Source organism: Triticum urartu, chromosome 2 (genome assembly GCF_003073215.2).
Source record: "Triticum urartu cultivar G1812 chromosome 2, Tu2.1, whole genome shotgun sequence".
NCBI classification, from domain to species: domain Eukaryota; kingdom Viridiplantae; phylum Streptophyta; class Magnoliopsida; order Poales; family Poaceae; genus Triticum; species Triticum urartu.
This window is the reverse complement of record NC_053023.1, coordinates 539,244,752-539,268,260: the sequence shown is the minus strand read 5'-3', so window position 1 is coordinate 539,268,260 and position 23,509 is coordinate 539,244,752. Positions and strand designations below refer to the sequence as shown.

Genomic DNA, 23,509 nt, shown 5'->3' with positions numbered 1-23,509 from the left:
ACTCGAGGGACGTCACCGAGTTGAACGTGTGCAGAACTCGGAGGTGCCGTACGTTCGGTATTTGGATCGGTCGGATCGGGAAGACGTACGACTACTTCCTCTACGTTGTGTCAACACTTCCGTTGCCGGTCTACGAGGGTACGTAGACAACACTCTCCCTTCTCGTTGCTATGCATCACCATGATCTTGTGTGTGCGTAGGAATATTTTTGAAATTACTACGTTCCCCAACACCAGAGACACACCTCCACATGCCCTCCAACGATACTAGACGCACCACCGGGACGGGGGTTAGGTGGGAAGAATCTTATTCCATCTTTAGGGAACCGCCGCCGTCCCATCTTCGTGAGCAGGACACAAACCCTAACAAAACTCAAAGAAACGTATAAAAACGGAACCCTCCCGTCGGCAAGGGTCGGGATCCACCGCTCCCCATGACCTTGAAGCCAAAGGAGACGAGGCAGATCGGCGGCGCCAACGACCGCGCATGTTTGTTTGGAGGAGAGGCGAAGGGGTAGTCACGTGTGGGGTGTTGACTTAGTCTATGTTCCTTTAGTGGCTAAGCAGTGGCGTAGCTAGCTTGTATTTAGTGTAGTAATTTTTTTTGAAAATAAATAAACATATATAAATATTTCTATTGATGGACCACTCTGGTTTATTGGGCTGGCTACGCCACCGTGGCTAAGTAGACATCGTTGTTAGCGAGCGGTTATTGCGGTCTTCAATGACTTGCATGATGCTCAATGTATTTTCAAGCTTCGACGAACAACGAACAATCGCAGGAAAAACCACCAACATGGTTTTTGATGTAATTGTACATTTTACACGTTGTTTTTCTGTTGTTCTCCTTCATTTGTGTTGCTCACTGATTTTCTTGATAAACATTAGATATAAAATGCCCTTTGTCTATGTTTAAAAAATAATAATAGTAACCATACTGATGCGAGGACAGACCTTCACCTCCGTTCTTTTCACGCCCTCGTATCCACTCCTCCTCCCTGCGCGTCCCCCCTCTCCGCCGCCGCCCGAGGTACTCACCGGCACCGCCGCGTGGTACTGGTGAAGGTGGCGGCGGGGATCCAGGCGTCTCCTCCTCGGGCGGGGAGCCTCGGATCCATGGCGGCGGTCCTGGTTGGTGGCACGCGGCGCCGGCGTGGATAGGTGGGCCACACTTCCCTGGCCATGTGGATGGTGGGGAGGTGGTGGGCTTCGGCTGCGGCGGCGGTTCCTCGCTGGATGTTGATGGCCATGGTGATGTTCGTCCTCGACCCCGATCTACTCCGATCTGTAGCGGATCCGGCCCTTGGTGGCTTCGGTCACCGTTATTGGGTGCTGGCCTTGCAGTTCCGGTGGCTGGAAGGGTTCCGGGGGAATCTCTTGGCCGGCGTGGAGGCCACTCCGATGGCAGTGCCTTTGGGTGTTGCTTCCCTCCTTGGAGGCTTCGGAGAGGACCTCCTTCTTTCCACCCCTCCCAGGAGCTCAGGTGAAAACCTCAGACCCCCTGTTCCAAGCGACGACGACACCACGGTGGTGTGCTCCTTCTTGAAGGCGTTGCTCGGGGGCTACTCAAGCGACGGTGGAAGTGGTGGCGGTTCGGTGTCGACACATGCATTCTGGTCAGCTTCATCTTGGAGGCTGCGGCGACGTAGGCGACGCTAGTCTGGTGGAGCTACTGCCGATGGTCGAGGCATCGTCGGCAGTCTGCGCCATCAGGCTCGGGGTGCTTAGGGGGAAACCCCAGATCTGGGTCTTCCGGATCGGATGATGATGGTGTTCTATCGCTTTCCCTTCTGGGGGCATCGTTTTGAAGCAAGTGCTGGCTGGAGGGATGGTGGAGCGGTGCTTCATCTCACACATTGATGGCGGCGGAGATCGATGGCATGGCGCTGTGGAGACTCGGCGTCCGATGCGCGGAGATGGGCTCGCGCAGGAGGAGGTTGCTGTCTGGCGTCATGGTGACGTCGATGGCAGAGTGGCCAGAAAAGGTAGAAGCCTCAATATGATCTGAAGACATGTGGAAGATGGCGGCGACGACACACGAGTGCGTCTGACCGGATTGTGCCCCAGACCCGGTATGTGGCTCGGCTGGGGCTTCCGAATGAGTTTCGGCTTCCGGCTTTTGATGTTAGGCTTAGGTGAGTGGTTTGGGCAGTGACCCAGCTAGCACCCCTTCATCATATTGGATAGGAGTAGCGGTATATGTTACCAAGATGGTGGATTCAAACACATTGTTGTAATACTTTATACGATCTTCGAGAATAATTAATAAAGTGGCCGTATGCATCTCCCAGATACAGAGGCCGGGGGTCATCCTTCTTTTCTAAAAAAAAACCATACTGATGCGACGTAGACGTTCGATTTATTATTATTTGTCCCGAGTTCGAGAGATTCCCCGCTAGTGAGTATTTTATTTAGGAAATCGTTGAGCGGGGGGAGGGCGATTCACTGTTTATTTCGAGACAATCAGTAGAGGAGGGAGTGATGCCCCACTCGGTCGTAGCTCCGGCGATAATAGACACAGGTCGTACAGTGCTGCATTTGGATCGCGTGTAGTTTTCTCCTAGGCTAAAATTTGCCACACGAGTAACAATGCCCTCCGGTCGTGCTTTCGCCTAGCATCTGATGTTCGTTGTGGTTCCTGTATACATGTGACCGCCGCTAGAGATCGATGATTCTGAAAATTCTGAATTCCAACATTGGACCACATCGCCAGCCGCCTCCCCACCTACCCACCCACCCACCTTCGCCCCCGCGGCGGAGCAGGACCGGCGTCCTCCACCCCGACTGAGACACCGGTGATCGGCAGCGACGTTTCCTAGTGCGAGACCATGTGCATGCGTTCATTGCTTTATTATACACGGAAACGGCAGAAGCAACGCCTTCCTCATGGCAGGCGCCGGGCACAAGTGAGCTACTGACCACGTCGCCGGTCGTCTGCAGATAGCGCCGCCGACCGGCGGACGCACGGCGTTAGTAGGGGCCGTAGAGTTTTACGCGCATAACTAAGCACGACTGAATTTCTTTCCATTTCTTACTGCGCGCGCTGAAGAAAATGGATGTCGTCCTAATCCAACCCGAAATCCCTCCCTTCTATATAACCGCAAACTCGCAGCTCGCTTTCTCCCGTTCCGTTCCCGACCCCTTCCCCGCCACGGACAAAAACCCAGCGAGCCGCGAGCCGCGCGCCTCCGGACCCTCCTCGCCGGCATGGCCTGCACCCACCTCGCCGCCGCCTCGTCACCGGCGACCACCGCCGCCGCGCTGCGTGCACGGGCGACGCCCCCCGCCGCCGGTTTCGCGCGCCTTCCTGCCACCCTCCGTACGAATCCCTCCGTGTCCCTGCTTCTATCCCGCCGTTTCATTGCGGATCTGCCGAATCCTAGATTGATTGGGCTTTTCCCCTCGCAGATCCTGAGAACGGTGGGCTGGCCCTCAGGGGTAGGAGGGCGGTCACGCCCGTGGTCCTCGCCGCCGGGCCGGCCGCCGCGGCGCCGGTGGCCGACCGTGACGGAACACCGGCCGCGGTGAAGCAGCCCATCATCGTCATCGACAACTATGATAGCTTTACCTACAACCTGTGCCAGGTATATATGGTTTCACATGTTCCTGGCCCATTCGCATTCCGGCTGCTTCTGGTCTGTCTGTGTATGCCATATCTTTGCCGGCGTAGAGGGGTCAGTACGTGGGTTGATCCGAAAGTTTCAGTGTTCATACAGTTTTTCTTCACATGTTTTCCTTTTTGCCGTGCGGAAGTCGCATTCTCGGTTGTGTCAGTTCAATTTTTCCAGTCAAAAGTAGCTTTTCCATTTAAAAAAGGAGAAAAGGATTCCACTGCCCTCAAGTATTCCATTCGTAGCATGGATTGTTGTTTTAGGGATTCAGAATTATATATGGTCTGGTACAAGAACTTATCTTGCTATTTTAACCTTATATGAGGTTTTATCACATTGTTCTTTTAGAAGTCTTACAGAAATGTATTTCTTCATTTGAGAAGCAACATGAATCTGCTAAGCATTTTTCTACATTTGAGAATTAACACGAATCTGCTAAATATGCTGTTAATGCCCGGTTGTTCTAATAAATCCTAACAACAGAGGATAACCTTTGGCAACCAACGTGGCAAGAATGTTTTTTCATTAGAAGTACTCCCTCCGTTCCTAAATATAAGTCTTTTTAGAGATTCCAACAAGTGACTACATACGGGGCAAAATGAGTGAATCTACACTCTAAAGTATGTCTACATACATCCGTATGTTGTAATCCATTTGAAATGTCTAAAAAGACTTATATTTAGGAACGGAGGGAGTACAAAGTTGGATCCTCTGAAATCTATTCTCAAAGATTTTCCATTTAAAATATGACCTTCTAAGAAGAATCCCTTGTCTGAAAGATCCAAATTAGAATCAAGAATGCATTATTTGGTTACGTTCGGTGTCTGTTTCAGATGCATGTACTTATGAGACGGTTAAATCTATTTTCCGCACCTTTATTTTAATATGACGCGAACACATGCTATGAGAAAACACATCTTGCTGAAACTGAGTGTTTGATGCAGTATATGGGGGAGCTTGGATTAAATTTTGAGGTGTACCGTAATGATGAACTTACCATAGAGGAGGTAAAGAGGTATAGTTCTCTGAGCACCTCTTCAATTGTAATTTAGTTTCATTCTGGTCCAACTAAAGGGGTTATACCATATTACAACTTTGTTGATGATGTTCCTTTCTTTAATCTTATGTAGGATGAAACCACGAGGAATACTTATTTCACCAGGGCCTGGTTAGTTTCTCTCACCGAATCTCAGAACAGTTTAAAGTTTCTGACCTTACGAATAACATTCATATTTCTTCTTTAGGTGAACCGCAAGATTCAGGTATATCATTGCAGACTGTTCTGGAACTTGGGCCAACCATCCCAATATTCGGAGTTTGCATGGGTCTGCAGTGCATTGGAGAGGCATTTGGAGGTTAGATTTATCTCTATGGACACATGGTTTTCCATGATCTGTTATTCAGTCTTGCTGATGTTTTTTCTTCTATATGAATATACAGGGAAGATTATCCGCGTTCCTTCTGGTGTGATGCATGGAAAAAGCTCTCCAGTTTACTATGACGAAGTTCTAGGAAAGTCCATATTCGAGGGCTTGTCAAAGTATGATTTCTCAGCCATTAAGTAAACCATGGATTGTTCGGTTCTAGCTTCCGCTACATAACAGTCGACTGACACTGCTATTGTAAACATTGAACTGCACACATATTGCCTTTGCTTTTATTTTTATGATGACTAGGAGTGCTTTTGAGAGCTGTATTTTACCTGTTTAGAGGACGCACTTAGGTTTGTCTTGAGAAATTTTGTAACATGTGCCATGCAATGGCGATTCGAATTTTCAACATATTCAGTTAGTATTGATGATAGTATGCCAGAATGGAGGGAGCTTTTTTCAACCATGGAAAACGTTTATGTTTGTTTCCTTGTTGAGTCTGGCACTTGTCCAAATTGAGCTTCTGATTTGACATGATCCTCACTTTGATGAACAGCCCTTTTACCGCCGCAAGATATCATAGCTTGGTCATCGAGGAGGAAACCTTCCCGCACGATGAACTGGAAGTCACGGCATGGACTGAAGATGGACTTGTCATGGCTGCTCGCCACAAGAAGTACACGCATATCCAGGTATTTCTCAACCCCACACATTATGTGTCGCTTAGGCACAATTTGACATGATCCTCACTGATACGGTGTAACTCTTCCAGGGTGTTCAGTTCCACCCAGAGAGCATCATCACCCCTGAAGGCAAGAAAATCATCCTCAACTTTGCGAGATATGTCGAGGAGTTTGAGAAGCAGACCTCCGAGGGGAAGTAGAGGATTCAGGAAGCAGAGCAGTTAGAGGAAGTAGAGACTATTGTTGAGAGATCAGGCAGGCAGGAAGGGGCCTAAAAGCCAAGCAGATTTAGGGGAAATGAATAAGGGAAAAAGAGCTTTTCCATTGCCATTCGTTTGGTTCATTGTAATATATCATTGTGGATCTAGATCCCGTATGAACTTCATTCGGTCAATTATGTTCGTCGTGGTGCTCTTTCTCAAATAATAAATCGGTGGAAGCAGAAGCTGTTAGCATCTTTTTTACTTCAGACTTCAGAGTTCAGAGTGTTTGCTATATGTTCTCTGTTCTGGTTTCTGCCTTTCCCAACTATTTTTTTAGATCTTTTTTTTTGGCTTTTTAGATCTTTTTTTTAGGTGTTTTTAGATCTTTTTTTGCTGTGTTGAGAAAAGACTTTCCCAACTCCTAACTTTCTCCAGGCCTTCTGACAGCTCGGCCCATTACTAAGCCTATGAGCGAAGGCCCAGTAGACACAAGAGCCCAGACCACAGGTACTGGGCCTTCCCAGCTATGCCGACTAAAACCACCTCCCTTTTTTTCCCAGAGTAAAACCACCGCCTCTATAAATAGCGATTCAGATAGGACGAGACGGGGAGTCCAACGCACCATACCTCCAGCCCCCGTTCCCTTCCACCTGTCCACCTCTCTCGCTTGTCGGCTCAATTCTGTCTGTTGCCCTCGCGAGCGGCGGCGATGGACGGCCACGGCGACGGCCGGCAGCCCATGCTGGAGAAGGGCCCGCCGAGCCACCGGGAGCGGCACTTCACGGCCGGGGAGGTGGTGCGCGACGTCATCATGGGCGTGTCCGACGGCCTCACCGTGCCCTTCGCCCTCGCCGCGGGCCTCTCCGGCGCCAGCGCGCCGTCGTCGCTCGTCCTCACCGCCGGCCTCGCCGAGGTCGCCGCCGGGGCGATCTCCATGGGCCTCGGAGGGTAACTTCCGATCCCTCCAGTCCCTCTGCTTTGCTTCTCAATCACGCGCCGCTCATCTAGCGAAGTAACCGAGGTTACAATACAGATACAGATTGTTTTGTCAACACGCGTGTCTGACGACTTAACGTGTAACTAACTATAGTACAGATCGCGCGTAGTACAGACGCGTGTCAGCGTTTGCAGAGACGCATGGACTCTGGCACTCTGCCTCGCAGTTCTTACTATGGCGAGAGAGATTAGGGAGATACATCATGCATGTACCCTGCCTCTCCGTATCTGTATGAGTAATTGGGTATAGATATTGATATCAACAGTAGATTAAGCTAGCAAGTGAGAATGGTTCTAGCTCCTGCTGTCAGAATTATGTCCAACTGTAATGGAGTAGAATGCAGTACTGCTTACAGTGAATCTACAGTTGTAGTTATGCACATCCTAGCTACTGTTGTATGTTATGAAGCTAGATTAAGTTAGTCATGACTACATATATTAACCATGGGACAGGTGTACGTGTTGAATCTTGCTTTGTTACATCGTGGACGCCTGCTCATTTTTCCGCAGATTGCATTGCACAGACGCGTCGCTGTCTAACAGTCTGTTCTTTACTTTAGCCTCAACTGCAACTTGCAAATTACCCTCATGTCGACCACAAAACTTATTGGGGGAAAAGTTAGCCCATGAGATAGACAAGTGCGCGGACATATGGCCCTCTTCGACGTACTATTTCAGCACACTTTATGTTAACATCACGACTTTTTCAATTCAAAAAGTGCCCACAAATGGCAGTGGAGAATAATGCTTGTCCCTTTAAGCTGTGGAGAGAGACAAGATCACATTGTTTACAATTCAAAAAGTGCCCACGAATGCATGATTGTAAAATTTTCTGATCTGCCACTGTGCCATGTGGGTAGGTACCTGGCTGCCCAAAGCGAGGCAGATCACTACAAGCGGGAGATGAAGAGGGAGCAGGAGGAGATCATTGCCGTCCCAGACACCGGTACATGGACATAACTGGATAACAAGTTACCAGATTCCCCCAGTGTGTGTGTAACTTGCAGCCTAACCACCGTTTGTATTTTGACTTGTTTATAATGATAATTCAGAGGCTGCTGAAATTGGGGATATCATGGCAGAGTACGGGCTCGAACCGCATGAGTATGGCCCTGTTGTGGAGGGCCTCCGGAGGAACCCGCAGGCTTGGCTCGAGTTCATGATGAGGTATATGACAAGCAGCTACTGACACTATGTATTGTTTTTTTTTGTTTGAGAAGCACTATGTATTGTTTCTGATTGTACTATACTGAAAATGTAGATACTACAACAGAGCTGTCAAGACTGAAAATGTAGATATTGACAAAGAACCGTAAAGAAATTAACAAGAGCATATTGCACGTCATAGGCATGATTGCTTTACTAACCGGGGCAATGTATTCAGGTTTGAGCTCGGATTGGAGAAGCCGGACCCTAGAAGAGCCTTGCAGAGCGCTTTAACAATAGCGCTATCTTATATCATCGGTGGATTGGTCCCTCTCCTGCCCTACATGTTCATCTCCACTGTCCAGGACGCCATGCTCACATCAGTTGGAGTCACGCTGCTCGCGCTCCTTTTCTTTGGCTACATCAAGGGTCGATTTACTGGGAACCGCCCGTTCCTTAGCGCTGTCCAGACTACTATTATTGGTGCTGTTGCTTCTGCTGCGGCGTACGGGATGGCGAAGGCTGTGCAAGCTAGATAATCTTATGGGGTGCACTTGTATCCAAACTTTTCACTAGCCTGCAATGAATTCAGAACAGATGTGAATTTGCTTCTTTGAACAATGCATTATATTACATTGCAATCAGTTGTAGATGAAGCTAGTCTGTTCCTCCTTTATCTAAAAATGGAGTAGAGCTCTTACCTTACATGTAGTCATGAATAATTGTTGCGAGGATAAAATACTTGCGTACTAGCTCTATGTAAGCTGAACTGAGATGTCAAGTAAAGTGAAATTAGCACAAAAGTCCATCTTGGACTGAAACCAACATAACTGACCATATCAAGCACACGTTTTGCTGCAGACTGGGACTCTTATGGGTAAACTTATGGTCTATGGAAGTTACTTATTTTTTTGCGGGGTAAACTTATGAAAGTTACTGTTCTACCACAACTAGATTTAGATAGAAGAAGCCATGAGTTAGAACAAAATCATAGAATATGCCTTACGATGATTGCAGGTTTTTGAACTATCAACCCAAGCTGAGAGAGTAGAGTTGCCTGAGCAAGGAGAATCATTTGAACACTATAAGCAACCAATACTGCTAAAAGAAAAAGCTCAAGGCGCCTCAGAATTCAATTTTCAAGTAAACATCTGCCACTATCTTATTTATTTACTAATCAGAGAAGTAAAATTACAGAATAGCATGTAGGCTTTCCCCATGCCGCGCTGCGAAGTATGTATCCCCCATCGAGGAGTGGAGTAGCAATATTTGTCTGCCTAAACTTGAAGAGCCTAATCATATTGCATTTTTCTATCTCGGAGATCGATGGTTCTCTACCGGTGAGGAAGTACTCATAAGATGTCTTTACCCAGAAACCTTATCTATCGTGGTAGCTCTTAGCTGGTTTCTTCTTGACAAGTTCGCTGATCAGTGAAGTATAAACGCCCAAATCTGGCACCATTCCTTTTGCACTTTTCAGCTCTTCAGAATCAGTAACTTTTCCATGCTTGCACTGCCCATCCAAGAGAATGTTGTATGTGATATCATCTGGGGGCACCCCTATATTGAGCATTGCATTCAGAAGCATGTCGGCATTCTTCAGCTGCCCCAGCTTGCAGAGGCCACTCATAATCACGTTGTATGTCACAACTCCTGGTTTTCGACCCTTGTTCTGCATCTCCTTCAGTAGTTTAAAGCCTGTCTTCACGTCGCCTTTCCTACAGAAGGCGTCAATCACCATGGTGTAGGTCGTGTTGTCGGGCTCCAAACCAGCTTCCATCATCTCAACAAGGATCCTCTCGGCATCGACTGGCCGTTGTGCCTTGCTCAACCCGGAGATGAGTGCTGTATATGTCACCTCATCCAACGCAACCTCTTCGTCCGCCATTTTCTGCTTAATATCCATCGCCGTGTCTAGCTTGCCGTCCTTGCAGCAACCATCAATGAGTGTGGTGTAAGTCACCTTATCTGGCTTCAGACCTGTGCCCCTCATCTCTTCCACAATGCATTCGGCAGCCTCAAAATTTCTCGCCCGACAAAGCCCATTCAATAGTGCATTGTATGCCACTAAATCTGGCATCACACCCCTTGCCCTCATGTCCTGGTACAGTTCCATTCCAGCCTTCACATCCCCAGCCTTGCAATGTGCATCGATCAATGTTGTGAACACGATGGCATTCGGTTTCACGCCCCTCTCGCGCATTTCATCAAACATCTTTGTTGCATCCTCGATCCTCCCTGAACTGGACAAACCCTTTATCAGAGCACTGTAAGTGTAGACATCAGGTGTGATACCCATCTGCGCCATTCCCTTGTACAGCTCGTCTGCACCGTCCAGATCGCGCGCTCTACACATGCCTGAAATCAAGGTGTTGAAGCTGACCACAGTCGGCTGCACGCTCCTGGTTCGCATTTCGTCGAACACCTTGCGCGCACTCGCAAGGTCTCCAAATCTAACAAAATCTCGCATCAGCACGTTGAACTGCCTGACCTCAGGGGGCATGCCGGCGTCAAGCAGCTGCAGGTAGAAAGCGTATGCTTCGGGAGTGGTGGGGAGCCGGCTCATGAGGCCGAAGCACACGGGCGCCGGTAGGCGGGTGCCGCCGCGGAGGGCGAGGAGGACGAGGGAGCAGGCGTCGGCGAGGAGGCCCTCGTCGGCGTAGGCCGCAGCGAGTTCGGAGACGAGACGGGCGGGGTCTCCGGGGGAGGCGGCGGGGACGAGGAGTGGGAGGAGGCGCGGCGGAGAGGAGCGGCCGAGTCGGGAGACTAGGAGGCGGAGGAGCGGGCGAGCGAGGTCCGGGAGGCGGTGGAGGAGGAGGAGGTGGGACATGGAGAGGAAGGAGGAGGGCGTGTGGCGGAAGAGGCCGGGAGGGGAGGCGAGAAGGAGTAGGCGGAAGAGGGAGAGGAGCGGGAGCGGCGGGAGGGAGAGGGGGTTGGAGCGGAGGAGGGAGAGGAAGTGGGCGGAGGTGAAGGCGGGGAGGAGGCGCAGGAGCGGCGCCGGCGCCGTGGCCGGGAGCGGGGCGGGGTGGATTGGCAGAGTGAGCGCGACTTCGGAGGCGGCAACGATCAGGGGGTCGGCCTCGGTCGTGGACGGCGAATGCGATGGCGGCGCCCGCGGCGCGGCGTACCATGGGAGAGGGGCTGACGGCGCCGGCGGTGTTTCAGTGGGGGGCTGGAGGCGCGGGCGGTGGCGGAGGGCTCTCCGCATGTTTGCGAGCGGTGGGGTGGGGGTCTGAGAGAATGAGCCTCCGTGGCTAGTGAGCTTCGAGCCCGCCAAGTTGAAAGATGGGACGGCTCGGTCGATCAATCTTTTTTAGGGAACGGTCGATCAATCTTTAAAAGGTCATCTTAACTGCCTTTTGTTTTTGTTTTCGAAAGTGAAGCAAGTCCGGCCTCTGCATCAAGTGATGCATATAACCATATTATTAGTGCAAAAGCTCAAAGGTATAAAGCAAAAACACCTGAAGCTGAATATCATGCGTCACCACCTCCCGAGGCTACCGTTAACCCAATGGCAGAAAACAAAAACAAATAGAAAATGCATAGCTTTTGAGCAAAGCTTTTAAAAAGAAATCATCACACGTGTGTCGATGATGACGAGTCTGACCGGATGTCGAGCTCGAGATTCTCATTCCCAAAAATGAACTTGGAGCCACCACTTTCAACAAGTACACGATGCATGCGCGCGTCGACATTGGCATAAATATTTTTACCAAAGTGTGTAGACTCGATCTAGACGTGTCTACCATCATCACCTGTCTAGCCTCGGGACACAGTTTTTACTGTACATAAATAAAAATTATACACATTTTTTTTGGGAAATAGACACCGTCTTCCTCCCACGCGCACCAGCATGCACTATAAACAAAGCTTGATCCCGTCTTTTGACTTCTCGAACGCCATCGGAACTAGAAAAACGTTGTTGCAATGCAGCGACCGAGAAATCACCGGTTGGATAGAAGACCTCCTCCTAACAACTGAAGGAAATATGCCCTAGAGACAATAATAAAGTTATTATTTATTTCCTTATTTCATGATAAATGTTTATTATTCATGCTAGAATTGTATTAACAAGTGTCACTAGTATGCCTCTACCTGACTAGCTCATTGATCAAAGATGGTTATGTTTCCTAACCATAGACATGAGTTGTCATTTGATAAACGAGATCACATCATTAGGAGAATGATGTGATTGACTTGACCCATTCTGTTAGCTTAGCACTTGATCGTTTAGTATGTTGCTATTGCTTTCTTCATGACTTATACATGTTCCTATAACTATGAGATTATGCAACTCCCGTTTACCAGAGGAACACTTTGTGTGCTACCAAACGTCACAACGTAACTGGGTGATTATAAAGGTGCTCTACAGGTGTCTCCAAAGGTACTTGTTGAGTTGGCATATTTCGAGATTAGGATTTGTCACTCCGATTGTCGTAGAGGTATCTCTGGGCCCTCTCGGTAATGCACATCACTATAAGCCTTGCAAGCAATGCGACTAATGAGTTAGTTGTGAGATAATGCATTACATAACGAGTAAAGAGACTTGCCGGTAACGAGATTGAACTAGGTATTGAGATACCGACGATCGAATCTCGGGCAAGTAACATACCGATGACAAAGGGAACAACATATGTTGTTATGCGGTTTGACCGATAAAGATCTTCGTAGAATATGTGGGAGCCAATATGAGCATCCAGGTTCCCCTATTGGTTACTGACCAGAGACGTGTCTCGGTCATGTCTACATAGTTCTCGAACCCGTAGAGTCTGCACGCTTAAAGTTTGGTGACGATCGGCATTATGAGTTTTTGTGTTTTGATGTACCGAAGGTAGTTCGGAGTCCCGGATATGATCACGGACATGACGAGGAGTCTCTAAATGGTCGAGACGTAAAGATCGATATATTGGACGACTATGTTCGGACACCGGAAAGGTTCTGGAAGGTTTCAGACATATACCGGAGTATCGAAGGGTTACCAGAACCCCACGGGGGGCTTAATGGGCCTACATGGGCCTTAGTGGAAATAGAGGGCAGCAATTGAAGTGTGGGGCGTGCCCCCCAAGGCCCAAACCGAATTGGTTTAGGGCAAAGGTGGCCGGCCCCCTCTTTCCTTCTCCTCTTCTCCCTTTCCTTCCCCCTCTCCTACTCCTACTAGGAAAGGGAGGAGTCCTACTCCTAGTGGGAGTAGGACTCCCCCTCTTGGCGCGCCTCTCCCTGGCCGGCCACCTCCTCCCCTTGCTCCTTTATATACGGGGGCATGGGGGCACCCCATAGACACAACAATTGATCATTGATCTATTAGCCGTGTGCGGTGCCCCCCTCCACCATAATCCACCTCGATCATATCGTAGCAGTGCTTAGGTGAAGCCCTGCGTCGGTAGCATCATCATCACCGTCACCACGCTGCCGTGCTGATGAAATTCTCCTGTGAAGCTTTACTGGATCGGAGCTAGCGGGACGTCATTGAGTTGAACGTGTGCAGAACTCGGAGGTGCCGTGCGTTCGGTACTTGGATCGGTCGGATCGTGAAGACATACGACTACATCAACCGCGTTGTGCTAACGCTTCCGCATTCGGTCTACGAGGGTACGCGGACACACTCTCCCCTCTCGTTGCTATGCATCACCATGATCCTGTGTGCGTAGGATTTTTTTTTTGAAATTACTACATTCCCCAACAGTGGCATCCGAGCCAGGTTATTACGTAGATGTTATATGCATGAGTAGAACACAAGTGAGTTGTGGGCGATACAAGTCATACTGCTTACCAGCATGTCATACTTTGGTTCGGCGGTATTGTTGGACGAAGCGGCCCGGACCGACATTACGCGTACGCGTACGCTTACGCGAGACTGGTTCTATCGACGTGCTTTGCACACAGGTGGCTGGCGGGTGTCAGTTTCTCCAACTTTAGTTGAACCAAGTGTGGCTACGCCCGGTCCTTGCGAAGGTTAAAACAGCACTAACTTGATGAACTATCGTTGTGGTTTTGATGCGTAGGTGAGAACGGTTCTTGCTCAGCCCGTAGCAGCCACGTAAAACATGCAACAACAAAGTAGAGGACGTCTAACTTGTTTTTGCAGGGCATGTTGTGATGTGATATGGTCAAGACATGATGAGATATAAATTGTTGTATGAGATGATCATGTTTTGTTAAAGCTATCGGCAACTGGCTGAAGCCTTATGGTTGTCTCTTTATTGCATAAGATGCAAGCGTCATACAATTGCTTTACTTTATCGCTATGCGATAGCAATAGTTGCAAAAGCAATGGTTGGTGAGACGACCATATGACGACACGTTGATAGAGATCAAGATGATGGAGATCATGGTGTTGAAGGAAATATGCCCTAAAGACAATAATAAAGTTATTATTTATTTCCTTATATCATGATAAATGTTTATTATTCATGCTAGAATTGTATTAACCGGAAACATAATACATGTGTGAATACATAGACAAACAAAGTGTCACTAGTATGCCTCTACTAAACTAGCTTGTTAATCAAAGATGGTTATGTTTCCTAACCATGGACAAAGAGTTGCCATTTGATTAACAGGATCACATCATTAGTTGAATGATCTGATTGACATGACCCATTCCATTAGCTTAGCACCCGATCGTTTAGTATGTTGCTATTGCTTTCTTCATGACTTATACATGTTCCTATGACTATGAGATTATGCAACTCCCGTTTGCCAGAGGAACACTTTGTGTGCTACCAAACGTCACAACGTAACTGGGTGATTATAAAGGAGCTCTACAGGTGTCTCCAAAGGTACATGTTGGGTTGGCGTATTTCGAGATTAGGATTTGTCACTCCGATTGTCGGAGAGGTATCTCTAGGCCCTCTCGGTAATGCACATCACTTAAGCCTTGCAAGCATTGCAACTAATGAGTTAGTTGCGGGATGATGTATTACAGAACGAGTAAAGAGACTTGCCGGTAACGAGATTGAACTAGGTATGGGATACCGACGATCGAATCTCGGGCAAGTAACATACCGATGACAAAGGGAGCAACGTATGTTGTTATGCGGTCTGACCGATAAAAGATCTTCGTAGAATATGTAGGAGCCAATATGAGCATCTAGGTTCCGCTATTGGTTATTGACCGGAGACGTGTCTCGGTCATGTCTACATTGTTCTCGAACCCGTAGGGTCCGCACGCTTAAGGTTACGATGACAGTTATATTATGAGTTTATACATTTTGATGTACCGAAGGTTGTTCGGAGTCCCGGATGTGATCATGGACACGACGAGGAGTCTCGAAATGGTCGAGACATAAAGATTGATATATTGGAAGCCTATGTTTGGATATCGGAAGTGTTCTGGGTGAAATCGGGATTTTACCGGAGTACCGGGAGGTTACCAGAAAACCCCGAGAGCTATATGGGCCTAAGTGGGCCTTAGTGGAAAAGAGAAGGGGCAGCCCAAGATGGGCCGCGCGCCCCTCCCCTCCCTTGGTCCGAATAGGACAAGGAGAGGGGGCCGGCCCCCCTCTCTCTTTTCCCCCCTCCGCGAATCCTATTCCAACTAGGATTGGGGGGGGGGAATCCTACCCCCAGAGGGAGTAGGACTCCTCCTGGCGCGCCTCTCCTAGGCCGGCCGCAACCCCCCCCCCCTTGATCCTTTATATACGGAGTTAGGGGCACCCCAGAGAAACACAAGTTGATCCACGTGATCATATTCTTAGCCGTGTGCGGTGCCCCCTTCCACCATAGTCCTCGATAATATTGTAGCGGTGCTTAGGCGAAGCCCTGCTGCAGTAGTACATCAAGATCGTCACCACGCCGTCGTGCTGACGGAACTCTTCCCCGACACTTTGCTGGATTGGAGTTCGGGGATCGTCATCGAGCTGAACGTGTGCTAGAACTCGGAGGTGCCGTAGTTTCGGTGCTTGATCGGTCGGGCCATGGAGACGTACGACTACATCAACCAAACGCTTCCGTTGTCGATCTACAAGGGTACGTAGATCATACTCTTCCCTCTCGTTGCTATGCATCACCATGATCTTGCGTGTGCGTAGGAAATTTTTTGAAATTACTACGAAACCCAACAGTGGCATCCGAGCCTAGGTTTTTATATGTTGATGTTATATGCACGAGTAGAACACAAGTGAGTTGTGGGCGATATAAGTCATACTGCTTACCAACATGTCATACTTTGGTTCGGCGGTATTGTTGGACGAAGCGGCCCGGACCGACATTACGCGTACGCTTACGCGAGACCGGTTCTCCTGACGTGCTTTGCACATAGGTGGCTTGCGGGTGACAGTTTCTCCAACTTTAGTTGAACCGAGTGTGGCTACGCCTGGTCCTTGCGAAGGTTAAAACAGCACCAACTTGACGAACTATCGTTGTGGTTTTGATGCGTAGGTAAGAACGGTTCTTGCTAAGCCCAGTAGCAGCCACGTAAAACTTGCAACAACAAAGTAGAGGACGTCTAACTTGTTTTTGCAGGGCATGTTGTGATGTGATATGGTCAAGACGTGATGAGATATAAGTTGTTGTATGAGATGATCATGTTTTGTTGAAGTTATCGGCAACTGGCAAAATCCTTATGGTTGTCTCTCTATTGCATAAGATGCAAGTGCCCAATAATTGCTTTACTTTATCGCTATGCGATAGCAATAGTTCCAAGAGCAATTGTTGGCGAGACGACCATGTGACGACACATTGATATAGATCAAGATGATGGAGATCATGGTGTCATGCCGGTGACGATGGAGATCATGACAATGCTTTGGAGATGGAGATCAAAGGCACAAGATGATAATGGCCATATCATGTCACATATTTTGATTGCATGTGATGTTTATCTTTTATGCATCTTATCTTGCTTTGATTGACGGTAGCATTATAAGACGATCTCTCACTAATTATCAAGAAGTGTTCTCCCTGAGTATGCACCGTTGCGAAAGTTCTTCGTGCTGAGACACCACGTGATGATCAGGTGTGATAGGCTCTACGTTCAAATACAACGGGTGCAAAACAGTTGCACACGCGGAATACTCAGGTTATACTTGACGAGCCATGCATATACAAATATGGCCTCGGAACACGGAGACCGAAAGGTCGAGCGTGAATCATATAGTAGATATGATCAACATAGTGATGTTCACCATTGAAACTACTCCATCTCACGTGATGATCGGACATGGTTTAGTTGATTTGGATCACGTGATCACTTAGAGGATTAGAGGGATGTCTGTCTAAGTGGGAGTTCTTAAGTAATATGATTAATTGAACTTAAATTTATCATGAACTTAGTCCTGGTAGTATTTTGCAAATCATGTTGTAGATCAATAGCTCGCGTTGTTGCTTCCCTGTGTTTATTTTGATATGTTCCTAGAGAAAATTGTGTTGAAAGATGTTAGTAGCAAAGATGCGGATTGGACCCGTGATCTGAGGTTTATCCTCATTGCTGCACAGAAGAATTATGTCCTTGATGCACCGCTAGGTGACAGACCTATTGCAGGAGCAGATGCAGACGTTATGAATGTTTGGCTAGCTCAATATGATGACTACTTGATAGTTTAGTGCACCATGCTTAACGGCTTAGAATCGGGACTTCAAAGACGTTTTGAACGTCATGGAGCATATGAGATGTTCCAGGAGTTGAAGTTAATATTTCAAGCAAATACCCGAGTTGAGAGATATGAAGTCTCCAACAAGTTCTATAGCTAAAAGATGGAGGAGAATCGCTCAACTAGTGAGCATGTGCTCAGATTGTCTGAGTACTACAATCGCTTGAATCAAGTGGGAGTTAATCTTCCAGATAAGATAGTGATTGACAAAATTCTCTAGTCACCATCACCAAGTTAGTAGAACTTCGTGATGAACTATGATATGCAAGGGATAACGGAAACGATTCCCAAGCTCTTCGTAATGCGGAAATTGACGAAGGTAGAAATCGAGAAAAACATCAAGTGTTGATGGTAGACAAGACCACTAGTTTCAAGAAAAGGGCAGAGGGAAGAAGGGGAACTTCAAGAAGAACAGCAAGCAAGTTGCTGCTCAAGTGAAGAAGCCCAAGTCTTGTCCTAAGCCTGAGACTAAGTGGTTCTACTGCAAAGGGACTGGTCACTGGAAGCGGAACTACCCCAAGTGATTGGCAGATAAGAAGGATGGCAAAGTGAACATAAGTATATTGATATACATGTTATTGATGTGTACTTTACTAGTGTTTATAGCAACCCCTCAGTATTTGATACTAGTTCAGTTGCTAAGAGTAGTAACTCGAAACAGGAGTTGCAGAATAAACAGAGACTAGTTAAGGGTGAAGTGACGATGTGTGTTGGAAGTAGTTCCAAGATTGATATGACCATCATCGCACACTCCCCTATACTTTCGGGATTAGTGTTGAACCTAAATAAGTGTTATTTGGTTTTTGCGTTGAGCATGAATATGATTTGATCATGTTTATTGCAATACGGTTATTCATTAAAGTCAGAGAATAATTGTTGTTCTGTTTACATGAATAAAATCTTCGATGGTCATACACCCAATGAAACAAGTTCATTGGATCTCGATCGTAGTGATACACATATTCATAATATTGAAACCAACAGATGCAAAGTTAATAATGATAGTGCAACTTATTTGTGGCACTGCCGTTTAGGTCATATTGGTGTAAAGCGCATGAAGAAACTCCATGCTGATGGGCTTTTGGAATCACTTGATGCTTGCGAACCATGCCTTATGGGCAAGATGACTAAAATGCCGTTCTCCAGAACAATGAAGCAAGCAACAGATTTGTTGGAAATCATACATACTGATGTATGTGGTCCGATGAATATTAAGGCTTGCAGCAGGTATCATTATTTTCTGACCTTCACAGATGATTTGAGCAGATATGGGGATATCTACTTGATGAAACATAAGTCTGAAACATTTGAAAAGTTCAAAGAATTTTAGAGTGATGTGGAAAATCATCGTGACAAGAAAATAAAGTTTCTACGATCTAATCACGGAGACAAATATTTGAGTTACGAGTTTGGTCTTCAATTAAAACAATGTGGAATAGTTTCACAAACTCATGCCACATGGAACACCACAGCATAATGGTGTGTCCGAACGTCATAACCGTACTTTATTGGATATGGTGCAACCTATGATGTTTCTTACCGATTTACCACTATCGTTTTGGGGTTATGCATTAATGATAGCTGCATTCACGTTAAAAAGGGCACCATCTAAGTCCGTTGAGACGACACAATCTGAACTGTGGTTTGGAAAGAAACCAAAGTTGTCGTTTCTTAAAGTTTGGGGCAACGATGCTTATGTGAAAAGTTTCATCCTGATAAGCTCAAACCCAAATCGGAGAAGTGCGTCTTCATAGGATACCCAAAAGAAAAATGTTGGGTACACCTTCTATCACATATCCGAAGGCAAGATGTTTGTTGCTGAGAATGGATCCTTTCTAGAGAAGGAGTTTCTCTCGAAAGAAGTGAGTGGGAGGAAAGTAGAAAACTTGATAAGGTAATTGTACCTTCTCCCTTATTGAAAAGTAGTTCATCACAGAAATCTGTTCTTGTGACTACTACACCAATTAGTGAGGAAGCTAATGATGATGATCATGTAACTTCAGATCAAGTTACTACCGAATCTCGTAGGTAAACCAGAGTGAGATCCGCACCAGAGTGGTACGGTAATCCTGTTCTGGAAGTCATGTTACTAGACCATGACGAACTTGCGAACTATGAGGAAGCGATGATGAGCCCAGATTCCGCGAAATGGTTTGAGGCCATAAAATCTGAGATATGATCCATGTATGAGAAAAAAGTATGGACTTTGATGGATTTGCCCGATGATCGGCAAGCCATAGAAAATAAATGGATCTTCAAGAGGAAGACAGACGTTGATAGTAGTGTTACTATCTACAAAGCTAGAATTGTCGCAAAAGGTTTTTGACAAGTTCAAGGTGTTGACTACGATGAGATTTTCTCACCCGTATCTATGCTTAAGTCTGTCCGAATCATATTAGCAATTGCCGCATTTTATAAAATCTGGCAAATGGATAAACAAAACTGCATTCCTTAATGGATTTATTAAAGAAGAGTTGTATGTGATGCAACAAGAAGGTTTTGTCAATCCTAAAGGTGCTAACAAAATATACAAGCTCCAGCGATCCATTTATGGACTGGTGCAAGCATCTCGGAGTTGGAATATACGCTTTGATAAGTTGATCAAAGCATATAGTTTTATACAGACTTGCGGTGAAGTCTGTATTTACTAGAAAGTGAGTGGGAGCACTACAGCATTTCTGATAAGTATATGTGAATGACATATTGTTGATCAGAGACAATGTAGAATTATTCTGCAAAGCATAAAGGAGTGTTTGAAAGGAGTTTTTCAAAGAAAGACTTCGGTGAAGCTGCTTACATATTGAACATCAAGATCTATAGAGATAGATCAAGACGCTTGATAAGTTTTTCAATGAGTACATACCTTGACAAGATTTTGAAGTAGTTCAAAATAGAACAGTCAAAGAAAGAGTTCTTGCCTGTGTTACAAGGTGTGAAATTGAGTAAGACTCAAAACCCGACCACGGCAGAAGATAGAAAGAGAATGGAAGTCATTCCCTATGCCTCAGCCATAGGTCCTATAAAGTATGCCATGCTGTGTACCAGATCTATTGTATACCCTACACTGATTCTGGCAGGGAGTACAATAGTGATCTAGGAGTAGATCACTGAACAGCGGTCAAAATTATCCTTAGTGGAATAAAGGATATGTGTTTCGATTACGAAGGCGACAAAAGGTTCGTCATAAAGGGTTACATCGATGCAAGTTTTGACACTGATCCAGATGACTCTAAGTCTCAATCTGGATACATATTGAAAGTGGGAGCAATTAACTAGAGTAGCTCCATGCAGAGCATTGTTGACATAGAAATTTGCAAAATACATGCGGATCTGAATGTGGCAGACCCGTTGACTAAAACTTCTCTCACAAGCAAAACATAATCACTTTTTGGGTCTTAATCACATAGCGATGTGAACTAGATTATTGAATCTAGTAAACCCTTTGGGTGTTAGTCACATGGAGATGTGAACCAATCACATAAAGATGTGAACTATTGATGTTAAATCACATGGCGATGTGATCTAGATTATTGACTCTAGTGCAAGTGGGAGACTGAAGGAAATATGCCCTAGAGGCAATAATAAAGTTATTATTTATTTCCTTATATCATGATAAAAGTGTATTATTCATGCTAGAATTGTATTAACCGGAAACATAATACATGTGTGAATACATAGACAAACAAAGTGTCACTAGTATGCCTCTACTAGACTAGCTTGTTAATCAAAGATGGTTATGTTTCCTAACCATGGACAAAGAGTTGTCATTTGATTAACAGGATCACATCATTAGTTGAATGATCTGATCGACATGACCCATTCCATTAGCTTAGCACCCAATCGTTTAGTATGTTGCTATTGCTTTCTTCATGACTTATACATGTTCCTATGACTATGAGATTATGCAACTCCCGTTTGCCAGAGGAACACTTTGTGTGCTACCAAATGTCACAACGTAACTGGGTGATTATAAAGGAGCTCTACAGGTGTCTCCAAAGGTACATGTTGGGTTGGCGTATTTCGAGATTAGGATTTGTCACTCCGATTGTCAGAGAGGTATCTCTGGGCCCTCTCGGTAATGCACATCACTTAAGCCTTGCAAGCATTGCAACTAATGAGTTAGTTGCGGGATGATGTATTACAGAACGAGTAAAGAGACTTGCTGGTAACGAGATTGAACTAGGTATGGGATACCGACGATCGAATCTCGGGCAAGTAACATACCGATGACAAAGGGAACAGCGTATGTTGTTATGCGGTCTGACCGATAAAAGATCTTCGTAGAATATGTAGGAGCGAATATGAGCATCTAGGTTCCGCTATTGGTTATTGACCGGAGACATGTCTTGGTCATGTCTACATTGTTCTCGAACCCGTAGGGTCCGCACGCTTAACGTTACGATGACAGTTTCATTATTACGAGTTTATACATTTTGATGTACCGAAGGTTTTTCGGAGTTCCGGATGTGATCATGGACATGACGAGGAGTCTCGAAATGGCCGAGATGTAAAGATCGATATATTGGATGACTATATTCGGACATCGGAAAGGTTCCGAGTGATTCGGGTATTTTTCGGAGTACTAGGGAGATATGGGAATACAGGAAAAGAAGTATTGGGCCTCATGGGCCAAGTGGTGGAAGAGAGGAGGCAGGGCAAGGCAGGGCGCGCGGCCCCCCTAGCCCAAACCGAATTGGAGTAGGGGCTGCCTCCCTTTCCTTTCTCTCCTCCCTCTCCTTCCTTCTTCCCTCCTTCCCTTTGGTGGACTCCTACTAGGACTTGGAGTCCTAGTAGGACTCCACACTTGGCGCGCCCATAGGGGCCGGCCGGCCTCCCCTCCTCTCCTCCTTTATATACTGAGGCAAGGGGCACCCCCATAGACACACAAGTTGATCTATTGATCTATTCCAGCAGTGTGTGGTGCCCCCCTCCATCATATTCCACCTCGGTCATATCATAGCGGTGCTTAGGCGAAGCCCTGCGTCGGCAGCAACATCATCACCGTCACCACGCCGTCGTGCTGACGGGACTCTCCCATGAAACTCTGCTGGATCAGAGTTCGCGGGACGTCATCGAGCTGAACGTGTGCTGAACAAGGAGGTGCCGTATGTTCGGTACTTGGATCGGTCGGATCGTGAAGACGTACAACTACATCAACCACGTTGTGCTAACGCTTCCGTTGTCGATCTACAAGGGTACGTAGATCATACTCTCCCCTCTCGTTGCTATGCATCACCATGATCTTGCGTGTGTGTAGGAATTTTTTTGATTGAAATTACTACGTTCCCCAACAGTGGCATCCGAGCCTGGTTTTATGCATAGATGTTATATGCACGAGTAGAACACAAGTGAGTTGTGGACGATACAAGTCATACCACTTACTAACATGTCATACTTTGGTTCGGCGGTATTGTTGGATGAAGCGGCCCAGACCGACATTACGCGTATGCTTACGCGAGACTGGTTCTACCGACGTGCTTTGCACATAGGTGGCTAGCGGGTGTCAGTTTCTCCAACTTTAGTTGAACCGAGTGTGGCTACGCCCGATCCTTGAGAAGGTTAAAACAACACTAACTTGATGACCTATCGTTGTGGTTTTTGATGCGTAGGTAAGAACGGTTCTTGCTCAGCCCATAGCAGCCACGTAAAACTTGCAACAACAAAGTAGAGGACGTCTAACTTGTTTTTGCAGGGCATGTTGTGATGTGATATGGTCAAGACATGATGCTAAATTTTATTGTATGAGATGATCATGTTTTGTAACCGAGTTATCGGCAACTGGCAGGAGCCATATGGTTGTCGCTTTATTGTATGCAATGCAATCGCCCTGTAATTGCTTTACTTTATCACTAAGCAGTAGTGATAGTCGTAGAAGAAATAGTTGGCGAGACGACAATGATGCTACGATGGA

The 23,509-nt window shown here is 46.6% G+C and overlaps 3 protein-coding genes across 3 annotated transcripts; 2 read left to right on the top strand and 1 right to left on the bottom strand.

The window, feature by feature from the left end:
* Nucleotides 1-3,105: 3,105 nt before the first annotated feature.
* LOC125538607 (anthranilate synthase beta subunit 1, chloroplastic-like) lies at nucleotides 3,106-6,132 on the top strand. Its single transcript, XM_048701866.1, has 8 exons — nucleotides 3,106-3,318; nucleotides 3,408-3,583; nucleotides 4,555-4,625; nucleotides 4,741-4,778; nucleotides 4,855-4,965; nucleotides 5,051-5,150; nucleotides 5,537-5,672; nucleotides 5,753-6,132. Exons 1-8 carry the CDS (start codon nucleotides 3,207-3,209, stop codon nucleotides 5,861-5,863), a joined length of 855 nt encoding a protein of 284 aa, XP_048557823.1. The 5' UTR covers nucleotides 3,106-3,206; the 3' UTR covers nucleotides 5,864-6,132.
* A 332-nt stretch (nucleotides 6,133-6,464) lies between these two features.
* On the top strand, nucleotides 6,465-8,658 carry LOC125538608 (vacuolar iron transporter 1). The gene is made up of 4 exons (XM_048701868.1): nucleotides 6,465-6,814; nucleotides 7,723-7,808; nucleotides 7,915-8,029; nucleotides 8,247-8,658. Exons 1-4 carry the CDS (start codon nucleotides 6,576-6,578, stop codon nucleotides 8,545-8,547), a joined length of 741 nt encoding a protein of 246 aa, XP_048557825.1. The 5' UTR covers nucleotides 6,465-6,575; the 3' UTR covers nucleotides 8,548-8,658.
* A 452-nt stretch (nucleotides 8,659-9,110) lies between these two features.
* LOC125538606 (putative pentatricopeptide repeat-containing protein At1g09680) lies at nucleotides 9,111-11,271 on the bottom strand. The gene has a single exon (XM_048701865.1). The coding sequence runs from the start codon at nucleotides 11,214-11,216 to the stop codon at nucleotides 9,387-9,389; it is 1,830 nt and encodes a 609-aa protein (XP_048557822.1). The 5' UTR covers nucleotides 11,217-11,271; the 3' UTR covers nucleotides 9,111-9,386.
* Nucleotides 11,272-23,509: the final 12,238 nt, after the last annotated feature.